Here is a 21,445-nt window from a genome sequence, read left to right as displayed (position 1 = left end):
CATTTAAATATACATAGAATAAATATATTTCAGTCAAAAATCAGCCTGCGATTATTACATCAGTAATTACATCATGACATCATGATTAGATATAATGGGGTGTTTGGTATAAAGAGGTGATTTTCCCTTTTCAGGCAGTATTCAATTCATTTCAGCACAACCAGCTTGAACCACTCACTGTTCATTCTGAAAGGTTGATTTTCCAAATGGCACATGACAAAGGCCTTTTTTTTTTAATCCTCACATAAAAAACATATTACAATTAATGCAACAGCATTATATTCAAAGGAACATTCTACTCAACATATAGGGGCAGATTTATCAAGGGTCGAATTTCAAATTTGAAAAACATCAAAAATCAAATTCAAAAAGACCAACCAAAATCAGTTTTTTTTCCAGCCAAATAGGACTGTTTTCGATCGAATTCGAATCATAGTAATAGCGCATTCGAATCTTACCATTCAAAGTTTTCCCAAAAAAAAACAACAACTTGATTTTTAAAGTCCACCAATTGACTCCAAATGGGTTCTAGGAGGTCCCCCATAGGCTAAAACAGCAATTTGGCAGGTTTTAGATGACAAATGGTCGAATTAAAATTTTTAAAGTGACAGTACATGATAAATTTCAAAATTCAAATTTTTTTCAAATTTGAATCAAATTTGGACTATTCCCTAGTCGAAGTACACGAAAATTAGCTTGAAATTGGGATTTTCACTTGGACCTAATCAAACTCAAACCATCTGAAGTCTGTTCATAGACCCAGCAGGATGATCTACGGGGCAGATTTACTAAGGGTCAAATTTCGAAGTTAAAAAAACTTCGAAATTTGACCCTCGAATTGAAATCCTTCGACTTCGAATATCGAAAGATTTTTAGCGCATTCGATCGATCGAACAAAAATCGTTTGATCAAACGATTAAGTGGTTCGAATCAAACGGTTTTTAGCGATCGATCAAAGGATTTCTATTAGATGTGCAAAGACTTAGAAAAGTGCTGTGGAAGGTCCCCACACAGGCTAACATTGCACTTCGGTAGTTTAATTTGGCGAAGTATGAAGTCGAAGTTTTTTTTAAGAGACAGTACTTCGATTATTGAATGGTCGAATATTCCAATGATTTTTACTATGAATCGAAGTTGAAGTAAATTCGAAGTCATAGTATCCTATTCAATGGTCGAAGTATCCAAAAAATTACTTTGAAATTCGAACTTTTTTAACTTCGAAAATTCACTCGAGCTTAGTAAATCTGCCCCTACAACTTTCAGAAATAAAAGGCATGGTATTTTACAGAGTGTACACAGTCACTTAGTGACAAACCTGCTTTAAATTCCTTGCTGATAGTCTCTACTAATATGTCCCATACACAGCAAAGCTCAGAAGATGAAGTGAACAGAGAAAAAGGGAAAAAGGAAACCATTAAGGTATATAGATATCTGACCAAAAATGCCTGGTATGGTCTGCACATATAGAGGCACGTTTATCAAGGGTCGAGTTTTTTTAAAACTCCCATAAATTCAAAATTCGACTAGTCGAAAATTATTAATAAAATTGAATTTGTAATACTCGGACGAATTTAAACGACCTGAAAACTCTAATTGAATTCTCGGAAAAAACTTGAATGTCAGGAAGGAAACATCTCCAAATTGATCCCTGCACCTCTCCTATTGACTTAGACTTAGGAATTTGGCAGGTTGTAGATGGCGAATCCTTAAAGGGCCAAAGTATGATAAATCTCGAAAATTGGCTTTGAATTTTTTTAAAAACTCGAATCGAGTTTGGATAACTCCCTAGTCGAATTTGACAGTTTTGACCATAAAAAAAATTCTATGGTACCCCCATGCATATAAACACGAGGATTCTTTTATCATAGGTGGCCCATTTTTCGAAGCCGTCGAACACAAATTGAAAAAATATAATAAGCACAGTTGTGAAAACAATTGGCAACCCAGCCACAAAGAGCATCTTGTAATTGCTGGTGGTTTCAGGTTTCCTCCAGGTCTATTTTGTGCATAAAGAGTGGCAAAAATGCAGTCTGAATCTACCCCAAGCTTCCTAGTAAAACTATAGACATCTTAACCCCACAAGAGACAAAAGCCCTAAATGTCGCCCTATCCTTAATTTTCTTCAACCTCAGCTGCCCTGCTATAGGACTACTTTCTCTCAATCTATATATACACAATTATATGAAGCACTTTCCACTCCCTTTCAAATTACAGACCATTACCAATCATACAAATCATTCAATTGTTCCTATTTAAGTAGGACAGTCCTGAATTAGAGGTTAGCCAACTAGAAAGTTGGCTAGAGTTTTAATAGGTTAAAGCATGTCTATGCAACTGGGCATGGTAGGCTGTGACTTTATTTGCCCCCGTTTTTCATTATAAAATGTTGGAATTTATGGGAATAGAAGGTTTGACATTGAGTGGAAATAGTCTTAACAGCATTAGTACATTTATATCTGTAAACTATAAAATATAGTGTCTTCTTATGTCAGCCAATAGTTGCATACATTTTAATTAATAAATATATATAAATATTCTGAGGTATTTTACCACATTTAAAAGAGATTTATTCCTAATATGTCTAGAAGTCAGGGTTATGCCCTGATAACTAGTTATGTAAACTTCCAAGTAAAATGGGCCCTACCGATATACTGTCAAACTGCTCACGAAATTAGTACTGGTGACTGGTCATTTGCCCATCATCTGTCCATGTGACATAAGGTTAGTATTACTATATCTGTTTTCATGTAAGATACTTTAGTGTGCTTCATTTTTTCCACAGCAGTGCCTTACTGGCCAATACCGAGTAATACCAGCTGTGACGATAAAGCCACTAACCAAAGTATACAATAAATAGTGACATTAATAAATGAGAATGTCAGGTAAGTGGTGAACTTAAAAACGGAAATAAAAAATAAATACATAAGACTGGCTCCTTGATATTTGACAAGTGTCAATTTGTACATTGTTTTGTTTTTCAATAGTGCTTCTCAGACTTGTGCTACAGCTTCTGAATCATCACTTGGAATTTGCCTGCAGAAGGAAAAAATGACATGATTAAAGGTCAACTATATGTTTAGAACAGAAATAGCATGACTCATTAACAATTTCACTGCCAGCCAATTTGGCTGATTTGGTACTTTTATTGCCAGACCATTTTTCTTTCACTTAAGGGGCCTTTACGGGGGGAGGGGGGGGGCTTTTAGTTTACCCAGGAAAACAATATATCTCAGGAAAACCTAAGCTTTTAAGATATGTCTGTTTACTCCAAAACAATAAGCCACAAAGCTTTGCTAAAGTTGGTGATTTTGGTGAAATTTCGAAATATCGCCTCAAAGCTTCCATTTTGAAACATCTTATCTCCCACATATAATTAGGTGCCAAGATAAAACACGCTAAAATATGAATGCCAGGGGACCAATGAACAGATTGATGCCCACTGTACATAGGTCAATAAAAGTACATGGTATATAAAGACCTCAAAATCTACCTTGTGGATACTTATTTGATGGCTTACATTTACCCTAATTGGTAAACACACTGCCTGTTTTATATGTGGTAAAAGCTTTAAAAGAAAAAGTATGGTGACCCCTGAAAACCATATATTTTTGGAAAGTGGGTAATTATGTCTTTCTACTCCAAACTACCATACTGCAAAGCTACGCTAAAGGCAGTGTTTTTATAACATTTCTGAAAATCGCCTTAAAATATTACAATTTGCCACATTTATCTCACACAAATTCTTACATACAATGGTAAGCCGCCCTAAATAAGAGTGTCGAAGGTTTACTGAACAGTTTGGTACCCAATATGCATAGATATACCAAAGTAGATAGCATGTGCGGACCCAAATGAAAACAGTGCATATACATTTTCTTGGCTGCCAATTCACCTTCCATAAACAAAACCCCCTGACTGAGTATTATGTGCCGCAAGACCCCCGAAACAGCACAAAGTCCCTTAAAAACTATTTTGAAAGTACAAAATGCTAAAGGCAGCAGTTTTTATGACATTTCTGAAAATCAATATTGCAATTTGCCACATTTATCTCAAAAATTTCTTCCATACAATGGTAATCGACCCTAAATATGAATGTCAATGGTCTACTGAACATTTTGATGCCAAATATACATAGATATACCAAAGCAGCTGGCATGTGCCGACCCCAAATGAAAATAGTGCATTTGAATTTTCTTGGTTGGCAATTTCACCTTCTGTGAACAAAGACCCCGACTGTGTATTATGTGCTACAAGACCCCCTGTTAGTATAAAGACCCCCCCAAAAACATATTTTTCTGGAAAGTACACATGTGGACAAATACAAAGTTGCTAAAAATATGTTTCTATTCCAAACAATCAAACTGCAAAATGACTTTAAAAAAACTATAAGGAACAACAATGCAAGTATAAAACTACAATAAAATCACAAATAAAATACAATTAGGCAAATCAATGAAATAACAAAATAACTGATCCAACAGCGTGGTTAGAAGTCAGAATACTTGATCCAATAGTCACGCTGTAAAATCAACAATTTTTAGGGGAGTAATAAGAGGCAAAATTATAAAATGAAGAACTAAAACAAAAAGTATAAGTGTGTCTGTGTATGCATGTGTGTGCAGCTCTAAAAAGTGTATAAATGCGCGTGTATATATATATATATATATATATATATATATATATATATATATCTGTGAGTGTGTAAATATGTGCAAAAGTGTGCAGTGTACAAAAGAAAAAAAAGACAGAAAAGCATAAAAAAAAAGCTACCTTCCATTATCGGACCTCCATTGATAAATCATTATCAATGGTAAATTCCTAAATAAGGACCGAAACATTGTACAATTCTGTACAAATGTGTGAAGGAGGAAAATAATGAACCCTGAAATTTATATACAATATATGCTTAACTTTCTATAAAACAGGAAGGTGAACAATTTGTTCTGTATAAGGCATTGTTTTACAGATTTAAAATGATTGGATTGTGTTCATACATGCTGCCATCTACTGGGCCCTTTGGAAAACTAATAAATCAACAAAGTGAAATGTTATTTCTTGATAAATTATGCCCTAACCTCAGCTGCACTGGCAGCTATCCTACACTGAATCTAATTGATGTAGTAATACAAATGATTTTTAATTACTTTTTCTGTTATATGCAACCATGGTTACTGTTTTGCCTTTGACTTTAACCAGTACATTATAAACATGCAAAATTGGAATCACGCACCTCCAATTGGCACATCAAAAAATATGTATCAACATGCAACATTCACAGAAGATAACAATATGAAATAATCTGTGACTAATTTAGATGCTAATTATTTAAAGGACAAGCTAATAGACCTGGATTTTTTTTTAGCAAACTTCCCCCTGTGGCCCCAGCCCCTCCCTTTCAAAATGTTTGCAGCATGGAAGAAAAAAAAAATACTGGCAATACATATGTTGAATGTTTTGCACCTTTTGTAGTGTAATGTTTATACTTACATGCAGGCATTACGGAGACTTCTGCTGTGACAATACTCTTTATTCCCAAGTTAGACAATCCTCCTCTGATTAAACCACAGGTTAATGCCAGATACTGCATGGAATAGTAAGTACGAAGAGAAATAAGTAGTGGCATTAGTTAAATAGACCATTAAGAAAGGGATCTGAAAGGCAACTAATTGTGCTACTAGCAGGTAGAGCTGCCATATGCCACAACCACTATCATGCAAAGAACATGTCCATGAACCTTTCCAATATTTGGCTCCATTAAGTAGAGTAGTGCATACAAGTCTGTTGAATGGCCTACCTTACCTACCCAAAATGCAAGTTGGAATCAGCAAAATGAAGTCAGTACAAAAATTGGCTTTTAAGAAGGGAAACAACGCGGGTTCTTCCAACCAAACCACTTGCTTGACAATGGACAAACATATACAAAAGTTTAGCACTCATCATGGTGGGGTTACAAAAGTGGTAATATTGAGACAAAATAAAAGTGGAGATAAATTTGTCCGCTATATTCACAATATATTTATTGCAGGCTGAGAGAAGCAACCTACTCTGTGCCCCCTCTCTACTGATTTAAATAAGATCTGCTTGCAAAAGCAGGCATTTTTGGGCTGACCTCTACCCCACTGCATGTGTCTACATGTAAGCGGAATCGGTTTAGTTGTATGGAGCTGCGGCACGAGCAGATCTGCTTCCCTCAGCCTGCAAAATATACGCAGGATATACCTACAGGATTTTCATGGCGTAGTCTGATTTGCCATCTGGACATTGGCTTCTGAGAAAGATGCGAGGTGGAGAGGATGCCAATTGTGCTTTGCTCAAAAAAGAGAGAAATTTCACAGCTGAAGAAGTGATGCTTAACAGAATAATAAATGAATGTAGCTCTGTGGGGTACATTTATCAACACTAGGCAAGTTTGCCCATGGGCAGTAACCCATAACAATCAATTAGTGTTTGGCTTTTTTCAGGCAGCTGCAGGTAGAATAATGAATGCAAAAATTTGATTGGTTGACATGGGTAACTGGCCAGAGGAAAATTTGTCCAGTGTTAATAAATGCCCCTCACATTGTGCTTTTGCTTGTAGGAAAAGGGTCATAGGATCACATATAAAGAATCTGTTATTGTTATGTAAATCCTCAGTTACAAAAGGTTAGTTTTGTTTTTACCTTTGGTGCATGTTCCAGATACTGTTTTCCTGCAGACATCTGGGTTATAAGTCTGAATTTATTATCCTGAAGCACATAAATGCCCTTTATAATAAAAAAAATATGTACAATTAATCAAAAGTTGACCACCCACAAGGTTTCTCCAGACAAAGTTCCTACCCATAAGGATAGACCAATACAGTTCCAGTTTAGCCAATGACCCATAGTGGATCATCAGTCACCTTGGATTTCCTTTTAATACAAAGCCCTGTGGTGCCCGCACCACAATCTGATCTGTTTAATCCACTGGTAGCGGGGAAACCTTGTGGATTGGTAAACATACCTTCTGACAAGAAAAAGCAAAACTGATTGTATGAAACGACCAGCTTGTGGCCAGCTTTACTTTAATTCCTCTTGGGTTGGCAATGATTTATACTGTACAAGGAAATAAAACAGCCATAGTATAACCAGTAAACAACAATCTACCTCTGATTACCTCAAAACATATACCTTTACTTCAACATTGTGCTAGTATCCAAGCAGGTCTCAAACACACATTAAAGGAGAACTAAACCCTAGCCCATCCTCAGCCCCCTCCACTGCCCCCCCCCACCAGTCTCCCGTCCTGCAACATCTATTCTATTCCCCAGTGTGCCGACCTGTCATAAATCTGCAGAGTTGCACAGCGGCATTCAAAGGTGCCATCTTCCCAGTCTTCTGATCACTAACACAGATCTTGCAGGAGCATGCACAGTTGAATCTACATCCTAAAACAGCTTAGACTGTGCATGCTCCTGCAAGATCTGTATTGGAGTAGAAGAGAAGGGTAGTATATGAAGACAGGGCAAGATGGCACCTTGGGTCTCTGCTGTGCAACTCTGCAGATTTAGGCAGGTTGGCACACACCGAACATTTTCCACAAAATACAGTAGATGTTGTAGGGAGGGAGCTTAGAGGGAGGAGGTGGAAATGGGCTAGGGTTAAGTTCTCCTTTAAAAAACTGCAAAGTTATTAGTATAATTTTAAGTGTTACAAGCATTTAGCCTGAGGGCACACAGAGTGTTGGCTCTGCTTCTCTTAGTCTCTCTCACTGCAAGAACCGGATGCGCTCCCTTCCATACCTCTGTTTATCTGCACTAAAAAGTGCAGCTTCTGCTTGCAAGCAGTCACACAGAGTGGATGTTGGCCCAAAAATGCCTGCCTTAGCGGTTTTTGGGCCAGTCTCTGCTCCATGTACCTTTACTCAGGCGGAAGCTGTACTTTTCAGTGCAGATACCCAGATCTGCTTCTTTCCGCCTGCAAAAAAAATGCAGTCTGAAAGCAGGTTGGCTCAGTGTGCCCCTGAGCCATAGGTGTTTGCCACAGTTTCTAGATTGCCAGTCAGCATACTTTTCTTTATGTCTCACCTGATGATTGGTCCGGAGATTGTCAATCTGCTTCTTAAACACAGATGTCCAAAAATCTTTGCAGACAAATTTCATTATGTCTAGTTCATCTTTAAATCTTGCTGTGTCCTTGGTAAATCTAGGCATACAAATGAAAATCAATACTGGAGACTAGAGAATATAAACAAAGTGATTGATTTTAATGTATACAGCAAAAAAAAATCACTTATTATTATGAGGCACAGCCATTGCTCAGAATCCCAAAATCACAATCGTCAGTTTTACTTCCAGGAGTCTTTAAGTCAGAGAATAAGTACTTATGGCAAATGTCACCCTAATTATCCTTCAGCTTGGATTAGGTTAAAGATAAATAGAAGAACTGGTGAAACAGTCACACTGGTATGATAAAGTCAATAATAGTGCCACACTCACACTGTATCGCTTATTGAAGCGTCGGGTGCACAGCTGTGTTCCTCTCTGCAAAGGTATATTTCCATTGTATAGCAATAAGTCCAGCAGCACTCCGATAAGTGAATCAAATATTTATTCGTGCCACTAGCTAATCGAAGCTTCGGGCTATTCCAGCCCTTTATCAAGCGGCTGGACTTATTGCTATACAGTCACACTGGTATGGTTCCCGGGGGTACCCATGGTAGCTAATAAGCACTCAACCCAAATCTTTTAGTAACTTGTTCATTGAATCTGGCTCACCATCTGCCTTTCCTCCATCTACTATTCCTGCTCTCTTTCAGTCTACAAATATTCTTCTTCTTTCATTTTACTATATACAAACCCCTCGAATACCCTCCCATTGCAATTCATTCAATTTGCTTAACGCTTTTCAAAATCCACCGTCATCTCTCCCCATGTCTGCGTTGCTCTTTTCTTTGTTTTCTCATGACCCTCTTCCACTTTTTTATTTCCCTTTTCTCTTGTCTGCTTCACTTTCTTGCCTCTTTGTAATTATATATTTCCAATTTTATACATCATATCCAATAATGATAATACCACATCCATCATAGTGTAACTGACACATATAGTAAGATAGCAAAGTGATGATGAAGAATATTTTATTTACCTCTCTATTAAACCTTGTCCAACACGAAATCCCATGTTCTCCAGTTTAGTAATACACTTTCCATTTTCCTAAAAAGATACATTTTGACAGTGAAAAGCAACACATGGATCTCTTTTTCACATTTAATGTTTGTATCTGGTGATCGAACAGCGACAAACTATTTCTTGGCAACAAATGTTGTATTGTGTATGAGAAATTGTTGCAGTCCTGTAGAGAGCCAAGAATGGCATTGGATCCCTGTTTTCTTCTCGTGTAAGAACTAAACCCATTGTATTCTATACATTTTATATGTTATTTGTTGTGTAAACATGAGTGTTGTTGACCTGTAAAGCAATGCTTTCCCCATGGCTACTCAGCACTTTATTTATATTGACTATGGAAGTGTTTCTGAAGCAAACACCAGTGCAGAGTAACAGCACAATATATTTAATATACAAAACACTTTAATTTTTTGTTGTTAACATTCTTTTTAATATGCCTGTGTCTAGCCAGCTTTAGAGAGTAATCTATTGCGCACATGGGGTTTAACAATTGCATGTTACATTTATTTATGGAAACGTCACTCAAGATGATTTCTGGGCACTCTTGGCACTGCTGAGGGTGACACTAAATTGCCCCAACAATCTGAAATACAAGAGGCAAATAAACATTCATCTGGACAATTTAAAATGATTTTAATCATAAAATGTGTGATTGCTAAAGAAAACAAGGTGCTTCTGATTCAGGTCACTGTTGCTGTATTCTTTGTGGCTGTGGATTCAGGTGTCTGTGTTACACCCTTAGTAATCAATAAAGCATAAAGGTGAATCAATCACAGCTCCAAGCAGTAGTTTTAAACTGTTTAAAACTACTGCTTGGAGCTGTGATTGATTCACCTTTATGCTTTATTGATTGCTAAAGAACTTAAAGTCACCCCACTGACATGAAAAGGTTTCTCGTTTTAGATAAAATAATTGGTAAGTTGTAAGCTATTAGCATTCAACGATAACCCCTATTTTAAAAGAAAGTTGTTTATGTGAGCCTCTAGCACCTCAGTTCCAATTATCAATTAAAAGTGATTTTTAACAGCCCAGTGGAAGCTGGGAGTTGTAGTCCAAACAAGTGCAGTGAGGAAATGTGCCTTATACAAATGCTGTCAGCCCCTGTGACGCCATTCCCCATAGTTAAGCATTTGCAGGGACTTACCGCATCCCCCTGGTCACCTGCTTTATACACGCAGGATATAATCTCATTGTGCAGGAGCAAGAAAAGAGCTTCATCAGCCATATCCTGCTTGCTCATGCCTACAGCAATCTCTGCCTCTGATTGGACAAAGAGTCTAGGCTGGAAAAAAAATGCAAATCACTATTGGTCCTGACGGAACTGCCCCTGACACGACTCTGCTCTGTAATTGGTTAGCAGCATTGGCCGTCTCCATCCCCGCTACCAGTCCGCAATGTCACGTTCCACTTCCGTTTAAGGACTATCGCTGCTGGCAGAAATTAGTTTGTTCTTCGACCCGGAAGTGATTGAGGCGCGCGATTGGGGCGGGGAAAATGGCGGTGGCTGTGCGAACCCTGCAAGAGCAATTGGAAAAAGCAAAGGAGAGCCTGAAAAACGTCGACGAAAACATAAAGAAATTAACCGGCCGGGACCCAAATGAGACTAGGTGACTTTCATGATTTATAGTTGTTTTAGCTAGTAAGGTTTTTGCAGCGTTTCCTGTTTGCGTTGCGCCTCATGGCAGACATGGTGTATGAGCGAATTACAGGCCACTGTGTCCATTCAAACTCTCTGCGCTGCTCATTTTTGTACATACAGAAGCCTGAGGGTCATTTTTATAATTCGTCCAGGATCACAGGCCAAGCTGCAACCTTATATTTAATGTAGTCGTCTCAGAAACAGCCTTATGTATTTTAAATAGTGTTTATTGGGGGTTAGATGCCCGTTAGTATACAGATCACCTCAGGATAACATTCACTCTGTGTACGTGGGCTATTTATCGTCTTGTTACGTCATGTTTTATTTATTTTCTATTCCCTGTTTTCATACACACATTTTAACTACGATAACTGGCTCTATCCTGCTCTTGGTTCACTAGGACAAAATGTCTTAAATATATTGATAATGGGCAGAGGACCTGTTGTATTTGTCACTAGGACAAGGCTTGGGATTGGTTAGTGCAAGAGGGCAGCTATACAAACATAAAAGCAAGCTTGCATGTATCATTTTGAGGCTTGTGTTATTTCACTTGGCAAATCCGCTTTAGACTCGCACTCCAGCAACTCCTCGGACGCAGCGGAACATCAAAAACAAGTCTTTATTTTGCAGCCGGTACCTGATGTGAAATACAGACTTCTTTTTGATCTTACACTGCGTCTGAGGAGTTGCTGGAGTGCGTGCCTAAGGCGGATTTGTGAAGTATTCTCCTCAGGCTACGGGTTTGGGGCGCAGCACCCGGACCTCAGAAGGCGAGCGGTGAGTGCATCTGAACCTTAAAGATTATATTTTAGTTAGCGACGGGTTTGGGGCAGTGGCACCCGAACTACGGACATTGCTTGGTGAGCGCTTATAGGAATAGAGATATTTTAAAGTTCAAGTGACCAAGCTATCAATTATTTAAGCTAGCAGTACATGTAGAAATTAGACTTGTGTTATTGCCTTTACTACTACTACTCTATCTGCAGGCTTATTTAGCAGCCTGTCATGGATTTGCACTGCCCCACCCCCCTCCCGTCTGTGTTAAGGTGGCCATAGACGCACAGATAATATCGTAAAAAACAAATTTTACGTCCGATATTCGTTGCGTGTATGGTGGAAAAAGAGCCGACCGATATCGACAGAAGACTTGGATATCGGTCAATCGTGCTGGACGGAAAACTTGGATCGGGTGCCTTTGAAGGGACCCAAGCATCGGCCATTGTTAGTGCTGAATCGTCAGATACAGGTAGAATTCTATTGTTTCTTCCCGTATATCTACCTGTATATCTGACGATTCAGCTCTACACGTGTGTATTGAAACGAACCATCTTTCTTGGAAAAATTGAAAGTGCTGTACAAAGAAACAATCACCAAGGACATGCCCACAGTACCCTCAGTCTCTCCACTCCCCCTAATATCTCTGATTCACTCCAGAATCCAATTCCTGCAGCAGAAAATTGGACGGGTTTTGAAAATCCAAACCCGCAGCAACTTCCAAAAGTAACCCAAATCCATATGTTCGATGGAGTTTTAAAACCCGCCCAATTTTCTGCGGCTGGAATTGGACTCTGGAGTGAATTTTGAGTATTTTGACTGCAACATGAGCATTTTGACTGCAACATGAATAGGAGAGGGTCTGAACAGAAAGATGAGTAATAGAATGTAACTATAACATTGTATGTAGCCTCACAGAGCAATACATTTTTGACTTAAGGGATCAGTGATCCCCTTTTGAAAGATAGAAAGAAGCAGAAGAGGAAGACAAAATGATAATAGGAATAGGATGCTCTTTAAACATTTCTCATATAGAATAGCATATTTTTTTACCAAGTAAAAGCCAGTCATCTGATGCACAAAACAGCCATTTTTTTTTATAGGGCCCTTACTTTTTTTTATGTTACATAAGAACAAGCAAAGACACTTAATATATTCCAATAAGGGCCTTTGTAGTGCTTACCTTGCATCCTCTAGTGCCCCAAATGAATATTGGGCCTTTATTTAGTGAGGCCTTTACTGAGAATCTGCGATTCTTTTCTGGAACTGAATTTTTGTACTGTTCATTGCTGACAGTTCGTTACTTTTATAGAAGCATGTGTAGACAGCAACAATAACAAATGTATGCAAAAAAGTATATGTTTGTAAGACTCTACAAATTGTTAAAATTGATCAATTTCTGGCAGATACTGGCTTGTAATGAAAGGACACTATATATTAATTGTTTAGTATAAAGGATTTTTATTGATACACCCAGTGCAATTATTTTCATGTTTCTTAAGCATCTAGCTTCACACTTACTACTTCACGTATGTTAGAAGCCAAGTTGGTTTCACTTTTATGGCTGCTTATCCCTATACCTTTCATGTTTGTAAAACAAACATGACTTTTTGACTTTACAATAATAATGGTCCTTTGAAAACTGAATGAATGTGTTTTCCTCATTTGTTTCAGGCCTGCACAAGCAAGGCGACTGTCCCTCACAGGCCCTAATGCGATTGGAGGTAGAGGCCGTGGTGGGATTTTACTAAGGTATGAATCTCATTAACATATTTAAAATGGGCTTTTATTGCTTCTTTAATTTAATTCCTATGTGTTGCTCCCAGCTTGCCATTTTTAATATTTACAGTAAAGGTTTGTTCACCTCTCTAGTTCTTAGATGCTGGTCTCCCTGTTCTTATATAAGTTTTCACACACTTTTGCCATGCTAATAATTTTTCTGGCTAACATTTCTCAGTATATGGGTTGTGCATTGTTTAGGTTTAGCGAGGGCTGCTATTCAATATGCCTAGTTTGATGTGTTGTAGGTTGCACATTTCTTATAAACATATCGTAGGTTAGCTGCAAGCACTTAAAGGGGCAGAGAAACCAACTACTGCACTTCAGCGCCCTATAATGTATCTAACTATATGTCAAAAAATGATAATTTAACACTCTGTACTTATGCACATCTTCTACTGTTAAAATATGTACTGTATATTTTTTCTAATTATATTTCTTTTTATTCTTATTTAATTTTGTTTATTCTTAAAGGCGTGGACTCTCTGATAGTGGAGGAGGTCCCCCAGCCAAACAGAGAGACTTTGAAGGTGCACTCAACAGGTGAGATTTCCTTTTTCTATCTTGATTGGTAACCCAGGTTGGCATTTCTGGGGATATTGTTGGTGGAGGGCAGTGGCTCTGATTTATTTAAAATTCAGACTTGGGCATGTGTTAAGTCATGATACTTTGTGGGAGGGGCTTCATATTTTGAGTGTCAGGCATGCATTAACAGTGTTGTCCTAATGAAAGAACACACACAGCCTTCAGGTTATATGCATTACCTTCACAAACATTGAAGGTGAAAAAATTGGGGTATGCACATTAAGGACTGTTCATTAAGCAATGTACTAGATGCCTCCGTGCACTCCCTCTGTTGTGGCGACAGTGCTTTGTAACTTGTTACTGTTGTAACTTGAAACACCTTCCTAAAAATAAGTATTCATTAGTAAAACATGAGGTTGGACTGTGACCCTATTGACACCCAAGGTGTCCTCAAGTTTTTGTTTTTCGTGAAATAATCTGCGTTTTGTTTTTAAAGATTTTCTTTATTGAGTTTTAACATTTAGTAAGAGTAAGAAGAGAAAATAGAAAGACATTGATGAGCAATCCCCTGGTACCAATATATATATATATCTCATAACAGCTGTACACTTTATAGGTTCTTAAGACCTTTTTACACTGCCATGTCCGTTTGTGGGTCAGCCACCTTTTTCCATATTTTCCCAAATTTGCTATCCCCGGGGGTCATAAATCAACTTGTTTAAATCTGCAATTTGATTGTACAGTATCAAAAATGATCTTTAATTAAAGGAGAACTAAAGCCTAACTAAAGAAGAAGGCTAGAAATGTATATTGTGTTTTGGGCTTCTTTAACAGTCCAGGACAACCACAGCCCTTTAGCACTAAAGATCTGTTACCAAAAAGATGCCCTAGTCGCCCCCTATCTTCTTTTCTTCTGATTCACTGCACATGCTCTGTGTTGATGTCAGTTACTGAACTTGGGGAACAACCCACAATATGCTGTTTATTCAGAATAGTAATGTCACAATATAAAGCTGATTAGTACAGATAATTTCTACATATGAGCTCAGAAAACAGTGCAATTAGCATCAGAATTTAATTATCAGCCTTGTAGCATCAGCTTATTACAGACAAACTTCATTTTCTACTTGTAAATTTGCAAAAACCCCAAAGCATAGCTCTTCAACAGCTTCTCGGAGCCCACTGAGCATGTGAGTGTTGCGGACACTTTCCAATATGGTGACCCCCCTGTAACAAGTTTGAGTCCTGGATCATTGCGGATATTGAGGTGCTGAAACTTTAGCTGGTACAATATTCATTTTTAGGGTTTAGTTCTCCTTGTCTTTGTGTGGTTATGTTGCATGATGGCTAATCCAATCAAAGCAACAGGCACCTTTAACTAGTGGTGCTGCTAGCTAAAAGCTCTAGTTTTTATCTTTAAAAAATGGCAGTAATACAGTTCAGATAGATCCATCTAATTCTTGTGGAATTTTTTTTAAAGGTAATGCTTTATTTTTTTTCTTGAGCAATAAACATTGACAGCACAATAAACAATTCCAAACTAAATGTGTCGGTAGTTTTGGTTTAACATTCTGTGAGTCTTATCACTATACGTACAGGTTAGCAGTTCCTTATGAGGTATTAATGTACAGCGGTGCTAACTTGTACATTTGACCCGTCATTCCTCGGTTGAGTGCCAGGGCATGATTCCCACCAGGGACTCCATCACATTTGTGGGTGGTGCCTCTAGCTTTGTATGGGAGCTTAAGGGTATTGCTGAGTTAACCAGGTTAATCCATGAATCTCTTGGGAGTGGTGGACCCTGTCCAATGCATAAAATAGTGCCCGGAACCTCAGTCTCTCTTGGGCAGTGGGCACTAGGTGCTTGAGCACCCCCAGTAGACACACCATGTGGGAAGTCATGGGAAGTTGCTAGGACGGCCATTACCTGAGACGAATAGTTTTGTATTACTGGGCAGGCCCATATCATGTGTATAAAATTGGCTGTTGGGGGTCCTACATCTAGGACAGGTATGGTTGTCTTGGCCATAGCATTGAGCTTTAGCGGGGTTGTGTAAAGTTGGTGGTACATTTTATATTGAGTTAGTCAATCCCTTACTGGTATTATACTATTGTACTTGGTCTCTGCGGCCTCACCCCAGTCCTCCTGTGAGTTTTGGGATCTATGTTTGCCACTTAGTTTGTGGTGCGTAAAACAGAGGGGACACTGGCTAGTAGATTGAGGTATTTTAGGCCTTCCAAAGACCCTACTAAATTGGCTTGTAGCACTATGTTATGATTATATGGGTCAGGGTGGTACCACCAATACAGGTAGTATATTTGAGCCGCCAGATAGAATAGTTTAAAGTTGGGTAAAGCTAGACCTCCATCCTTTTTTTTTTTTTTTTTTGAAATATAGACTTGGGGATATGAGTTGGGGCGTTGTGCAAATGGTACAAAAATTTAGGGAGATACACCATCTTAAAGAGATTAATTCTTCCCCAGAGTGTGAGGGGAAGGTTCACCTAGACTTGGAGGTCTGACTCCAGTTTTGACATTATGGGGCTTAGATTGTTTGACTGTATGAAACTGGAAGGATCTGCGTGTATTTGGAGCCGAGATACTTTAATCCCTTGACCCATGTTAGCAGAACATTGTGGGGGGGGGGGGGGGGGAATAAAAGCAGTTTGTCCCATTTTATCTTTAGACCTGAGAATACTCCAAACTGCTCTACAACTTGAAGGAACAGTAACACCAAAAAAAGTTCTAAAGGAAAGACAATATAATGTACTGTTGCCCGGCACTAGCAAAACTGGAGTGTTTGCTTCAGAAACACTAAGTATAGTTTATATAAACAAGCTGTGAAGCCATGGGGTCAGCCATACAAGCACAGGTCAAAGAGTAGATAACCGATAAGTTCTAAAGAATTCCATTGTATAGAGCTTATCTGTTATCTGCTGTGAATCCTTTGCCTTTTCATTAATACTATATTTTCTTTACTTTAGGACACTTTTATATTTTGGTGTTACTGGTCCTTTAAGTAGGGCAGTCGGGGAGTTTTGCGTGTCTTCTAGGTATATCAATTGATCGTTGGCATACAGGGATATTTTCTCAGTAAGTGTGCCCAGATTAAGTCCCGCAATTTGTTCAGATTTCGTGTATGACTTTGGCCAGGAGTTCAGTAGCCAACGCAAACAGGGCGACAATGGGCACGTCCTAAACAGAATGGAGCTGAGACTAATCCATTGACCCTGATCTTTGCAGTTGGCTTTTGGTAAAACCGTTGCCATTTGATGAACTGCTCCCCCAGATTAAACTTGTGTAGAGGATTCTTTTTTTGTAATGGAGCTAATTTTACTTTTCCAGGCTGGGTGGGGAGCGTCGCCAAAGAAGAGAGTCACGCCAGGAAAGCGATGCAGAGGATGAAGATGATAAAAAGGTATGTTGTTCATGTAATGCACGAGTAGGGTTGTTAATGTTGTCCTATGTCAAAGGAACTTGCTCATATTTTGTTTGTAATTTGTAGCCAGCATTGCAGTCCTCGGTTGTTGCTACCTCCAAAGAACGTACACGCCGGGATCTTATACAAGATCAGAACATGGATGAAAAAGGCAAACAAAGGTAGAATAATTACATTTACGCTGCTTGGGTTTTTTTTAAGTCATAACTATTGTTTACCAGATTGATTAAAGCCTCCATTAATATCAATAATTTGTCTTCTCTATTATAGGAATCGGCGTATGTTTGGCCTGTTGATGGGTACTCTTCAAAAGTTTAAGCAAGAGTCAAATGTGGCAACAGAGCAGGTAATTTGTGCTTGGTAATTTGTAATTCCTTTCCAACCGTTCTGAGAAGTCTTGAGTAAACATTCTCTGTGCAGCAGGTACCTTTTTGTATGTGCCAATTTTAAACATTTGTATCATGCAAATATTTGTCCTTTCCAAACTGCAGCTAAAAAGGCGCCATGAAATAGAACAAAAGCTTGAAGTGCAGGCTGAAGAAGAAAAGAAATTGGTGGAGAGTGAGAGACGTGAACTCTTTGAGGAGAGGCGGACTAAACAGACAGAGCTACGTCTTCTAGAACAGAAGGTCGAGCTTGCACACCTGGTAAGTTTCACTCTGTCTACAATTAGAAAATTTGGTTCATATGCTGTTTTTTTTCATATAAGTAACAGTCTAAGGCAGTGAAACTCCCTAAGACTAAGGTACATAGCTACTTCTATGCAACAACCGGTTATTGGTAAAAATCATGAAATTTAAAAGTGTGTAGAACTGTTCTTTAGGAGTTATTCCTTATTTTTAACATCACATGCAAATATTACTTTACCTTGTTTCTCTTCTACCCTACCGCTCAATTGCTGAAAGCAGCCATATAAAAGGCGGCCAATACTGAGCTTGTGGTTGCATTTAATGGGGACTATATTTTTTTCTTCTGACGTATTGAAAACGATGAACAAAAATGTTCATAATAAGGATGCAGCAAATCAAGATACTAAACATGAGCTCTAATTTGTGCATTCAGAGTTGAGCACAGTCAAAACTGCTTTTAAAGTGGACCCGTCACCCAGACATGAAAATCTGTATAATAAAAGTCCTTTTTAAATTAAACATGAAATCCAATTTCTTTTTTTTATTAAAGCATTCATAGCTGTTGTAAACTCATTTAAAAATATCAGCTGTCAATCAAATATTGCCTACCCCGCCTCTATGCCTAGGCATAGAGGCGGGACAAGCAATTACTTTCACTTTCCATTCAGCACTTCCTAGATGTCTCTGCTCTCCCTACATTCCCCCAGCTCTCTTAACCATTTAATTGTGTAACCAGTACATGGGGATAGACATTGGGTCCCTGTTTCCTGGTGCACAAACAAGATTCTGAGATGATACAAGGCTTGCCTTAATAACAGTGTTCACAAAATGGCTCCTTCCTGGTTGCTATAATTTTGAATTCCCAGACTGATAGAAACAAGATTCAAATAATTTATACAGTGTAATTAAAGTTCATTTTGCTTGACTAACATGATAAAATAGGATTTGGAATAATTTTGTTTGGGTGACGGGTCCACTTTAATTACCTGGAATTGTTCAGTGGAATAAAAGTTTTTTGGGAATTTTGACATTAAATTGAGGTTTCTTTTTAATATGTAATAAAATCCTGAATTTGATCCATCTGTTTAAAAAAGAAAAAATATGTTGGTTCTTGCAAAGTCTAAAAAAAATAACCTTATTAACATACAAAACACAGCTCAGTGCACATATACAAAACACTGCTGCTTGCACAAAAATATGTAATAACTGCCATCCCCTATGCTGTCAACATGTCTTTCCTGGAGCGAACACTATACAAACGACCAGCTAAGGGCTTTCAGGAAGCTGCAATATTAGTCTTCCAATAGCACAATTACCACTCCGTAATATTTTATAGGGATGACTTCAATATGTGATCTATTTAAACCAAATAGGCCATAAATGAGGTGTATTATATAAACTTTGACTGCACCCTGGTGTGCTCAACCAATAGACAGCACCTATTACCGTCTCAGACAAAATAGCCGTAAAATCGAAATGTCTCAATACTTGTCAAAATAAGGTGGGTATGAAAGCATGCATGCACAGTAAAAACTAACAGTGCAGAATTTTTAATGAAAGCATATTTTTAGTCTTGGTTTTCTTTTTAATGAATCTAAATTTAAATCTTTAATTTCGGATATGTGCATTTTAAACAAAATACCAAATTGTACATATCTGTACGTATTTCAACTTATTGAATGGTTTTCGTCACAGCAAGAAGAGTGGAACGATCACAACAAAAAAATTATAAAGTATATAAGAACAAAAACAAAGCCGCATCTGTTCTACATACCTGGCAGGATGTGTCCACAGAGCCAAAAGTTTTTTGATGAATCTCAGAAAAAACTTAATGGTAAGTATGTCTGTTCAGACCATACACTTTTAATATTACAGTGACATTTAAGGGGTTAGTTATCCAAGGACAAGTTTTCCACAAACATTCTAGTTTTCTAGGGTATTTTTTTAGTAAACACTTTTTTGGGTTAAAAAAAAAATAAAGTTTTGAGATTTATTATACGCCGAAGCTGGAAATAGCTTGAATCAGAAAATAAACCATGCAAAACCCGTTGAGGTCATGTAAAAGTCAATGGCAGAGGTCCCTTGAACCATTTGAAGATGTTAATAGCCTTTTGATAAAAACCATTGTTGTGAGTTCATTTGAGGTTTAATAAAGCTCTAAAAACCGACCTTCAATAGCCCCCTAAGTGACATTTTAGGGTTCATTATGCACAAGACAAGTGTTTTGCTGTGATTAATGAGACAGAACTTGGATGCATTCTGTAGGGGACTTATGACTAATAATTTAACTTCTCTGAAGTAAAAAGCAGATTTTATTATACTCAAAATAGCTTATAAATTTAAAGAGTCCTTGCCAATATGATAAATACAAACTATTTTCCCACAATACAATAAGGCTAGTGCCAGACCAAGCAGACATCAGCCTGCAGTTCTCCTGCTCCTCTGGTCTTCCTTTGCAGCGTCTCTGCATGCGCCTGGAAACATCACTTCTGCTCAGGTGCAGGCAGACACGGTGGGTTTCACTGGACGAAATGCAGCATCGAGGGTTTTTTAATTTTTTTTGCTATCCTCTGCATGCACCTGGGAGGAGACAGTGCTTCAGAGTGCAGGCACATTGATCAGGATAGCAGCAGCAGAAGAGTGGATGCTCAGCCTACGTTTCTCCACAGGCTGAAGTGCACTTTGTCTGGCACTAGCCTTATGCCTGTTTAAGTTGTATAGGAGTCATGATGTTTCAATTATGAAGAAAAACTGTTCTTCAGACCTAAAGAATTTTATAGCTGGTATGTACTGTCCGACATTGATCACAGCCTGATGGCTCTTTTTTTTTCTCAAAGGTTTTTATTTTTAGCTATTTAGTTAGCTGCCCAATGCAGGCTCTAGTAAAGAACCAAAATCGCTACCCCTGCTTATTTGCTTTGCCCTTGTTAGGGTGTCTTAAACTAAATTGTGAATGATTCTATAGGTATAGGTTTGTAGTGCAGGAATGCAGTAGTTCTCAAATGATAAAATCCTGTGATGTATAGACATATTGGTAAATATTCTCATACACTTAAAAATCATGTTTACTGCCAAGTTGCTAATATTCTATTGCATAATGCCTTATTTAGTGAGTACATTTTTTTTGTAACACAAAAATGCTTGAATGTACAGCTTTTCATTGATTCTTGTAATATACCCATTTTCCTTTAGCAATATTTGAAAGTAGGCGGCTTGAGTTTGCTGAGCAGTTAAACAAAATGGAAGCTAGGCCTAGGCGTCAGTCCATGAAAGACAGAGACCAAGAGAAGAAGCCAGAGGAACAGAATGAAGAACATACGGAGGATCGAGAAGATGGTAAGATGTCTCGGCATAATAGAGAGGTTGAGACGGGTAACCAGCCAAATGATGTAGATATGGAGGATACTCTAGAGGAAGATAAAGAGGTTACTATTAGCATGATAGATGTAGAAATGGCACAGGATGCTAGAGGAGTTGAAGATCTAGAAGATTCTAAGCAGATGGAGGAAAAGATAGAA

The 21,445-nt window shown here is 38.1% G+C and overlaps 2 protein-coding genes across 7 annotated transcripts in view; one reads left to right on the top strand and one right to left on the bottom strand.

The window, feature by feature from the left end:
- Positions 1-1,605: 1,605 nt before the first annotated feature.
- LOC108699172 (trafficking protein particle complex subunit 6B) lies at positions 1,606-10,450 on the bottom strand. Of its 6 annotated transcripts, XM_041573248.1 has the most exons (7): positions 10,287-10,450; positions 9,102-9,169; positions 8,045-8,162; positions 6,660-6,743; positions 6,224-6,310; positions 5,488-5,581; positions 1,606-3,033 (listed from the first exon to the last, which is right to left on the bottom strand). In XM_041573248.1, exons 1-7 carry the CDS (start codon positions 10,380-10,382, stop codon positions 3,002-3,004), a joined length of 579 nt encoding a protein of 192 aa, XP_041429182.1. In that variant the 5' UTR covers positions 10,383-10,450; the 3' UTR covers positions 1,606-3,001. The 6 variants fall into 6 exon arrangements, with proteins under 6 accessions (XP_041429182.1, XP_041429183.1, XP_041429184.1 ...); XM_041573249.1 differs by lacking the exon at positions 5,488-5,581; XM_041573250.1 differs by lacking the exon at positions 5,488-5,581 and having other exon boundaries at positions 6,224-6,305.
- A 157-nt stretch (positions 10,451-10,607) lies between these two features.
- Positions 10,608-21,445, top strand: part of pnn.L (pinin, desmosome associated protein L homeolog) — an 11,976-nt gene continuing 1,138 nt past the window's right edge. Inside the window, 9 exon segments of the mRNA NM_001087460.1 lie at positions 10,608-10,749; positions 13,230-13,307; positions 13,809-13,877; positions 17,205-17,277; positions 17,365-17,459; positions 17,569-17,644; positions 17,790-17,945; positions 19,623-19,761; positions 21,120-21,445. The exon segment at positions 21,120-21,445 is cut by the window's right edge and continues 1,138 nt beyond it. Coding sequence (NP_001080929.1) covers positions 10,637-10,749; positions 13,230-13,307; positions 13,809-13,877; positions 17,205-17,277; positions 17,365-17,459; positions 17,569-17,644; positions 17,790-17,945; positions 19,623-19,761; positions 21,120-21,445 — 1,125 coding nt within the window. The 5' untranslated portion in view covers positions 10,608-10,636.

The sequence above is a fragment of the Xenopus laevis genome, chromosome 8L (genome assembly GCF_017654675.1).
Source record: "Xenopus laevis strain J_2021 chromosome 8L, Xenopus_laevis_v10.1, whole genome shotgun sequence".
Lineage (NCBI taxonomy): Eukaryota > Metazoa > Chordata > Amphibia > Anura > Pipidae > Xenopus > Xenopus laevis.
The sequence above is the reverse complement of the archived record's forward strand: the minus strand, read 5'-3'. Positions and strand labels throughout refer to the sequence as shown.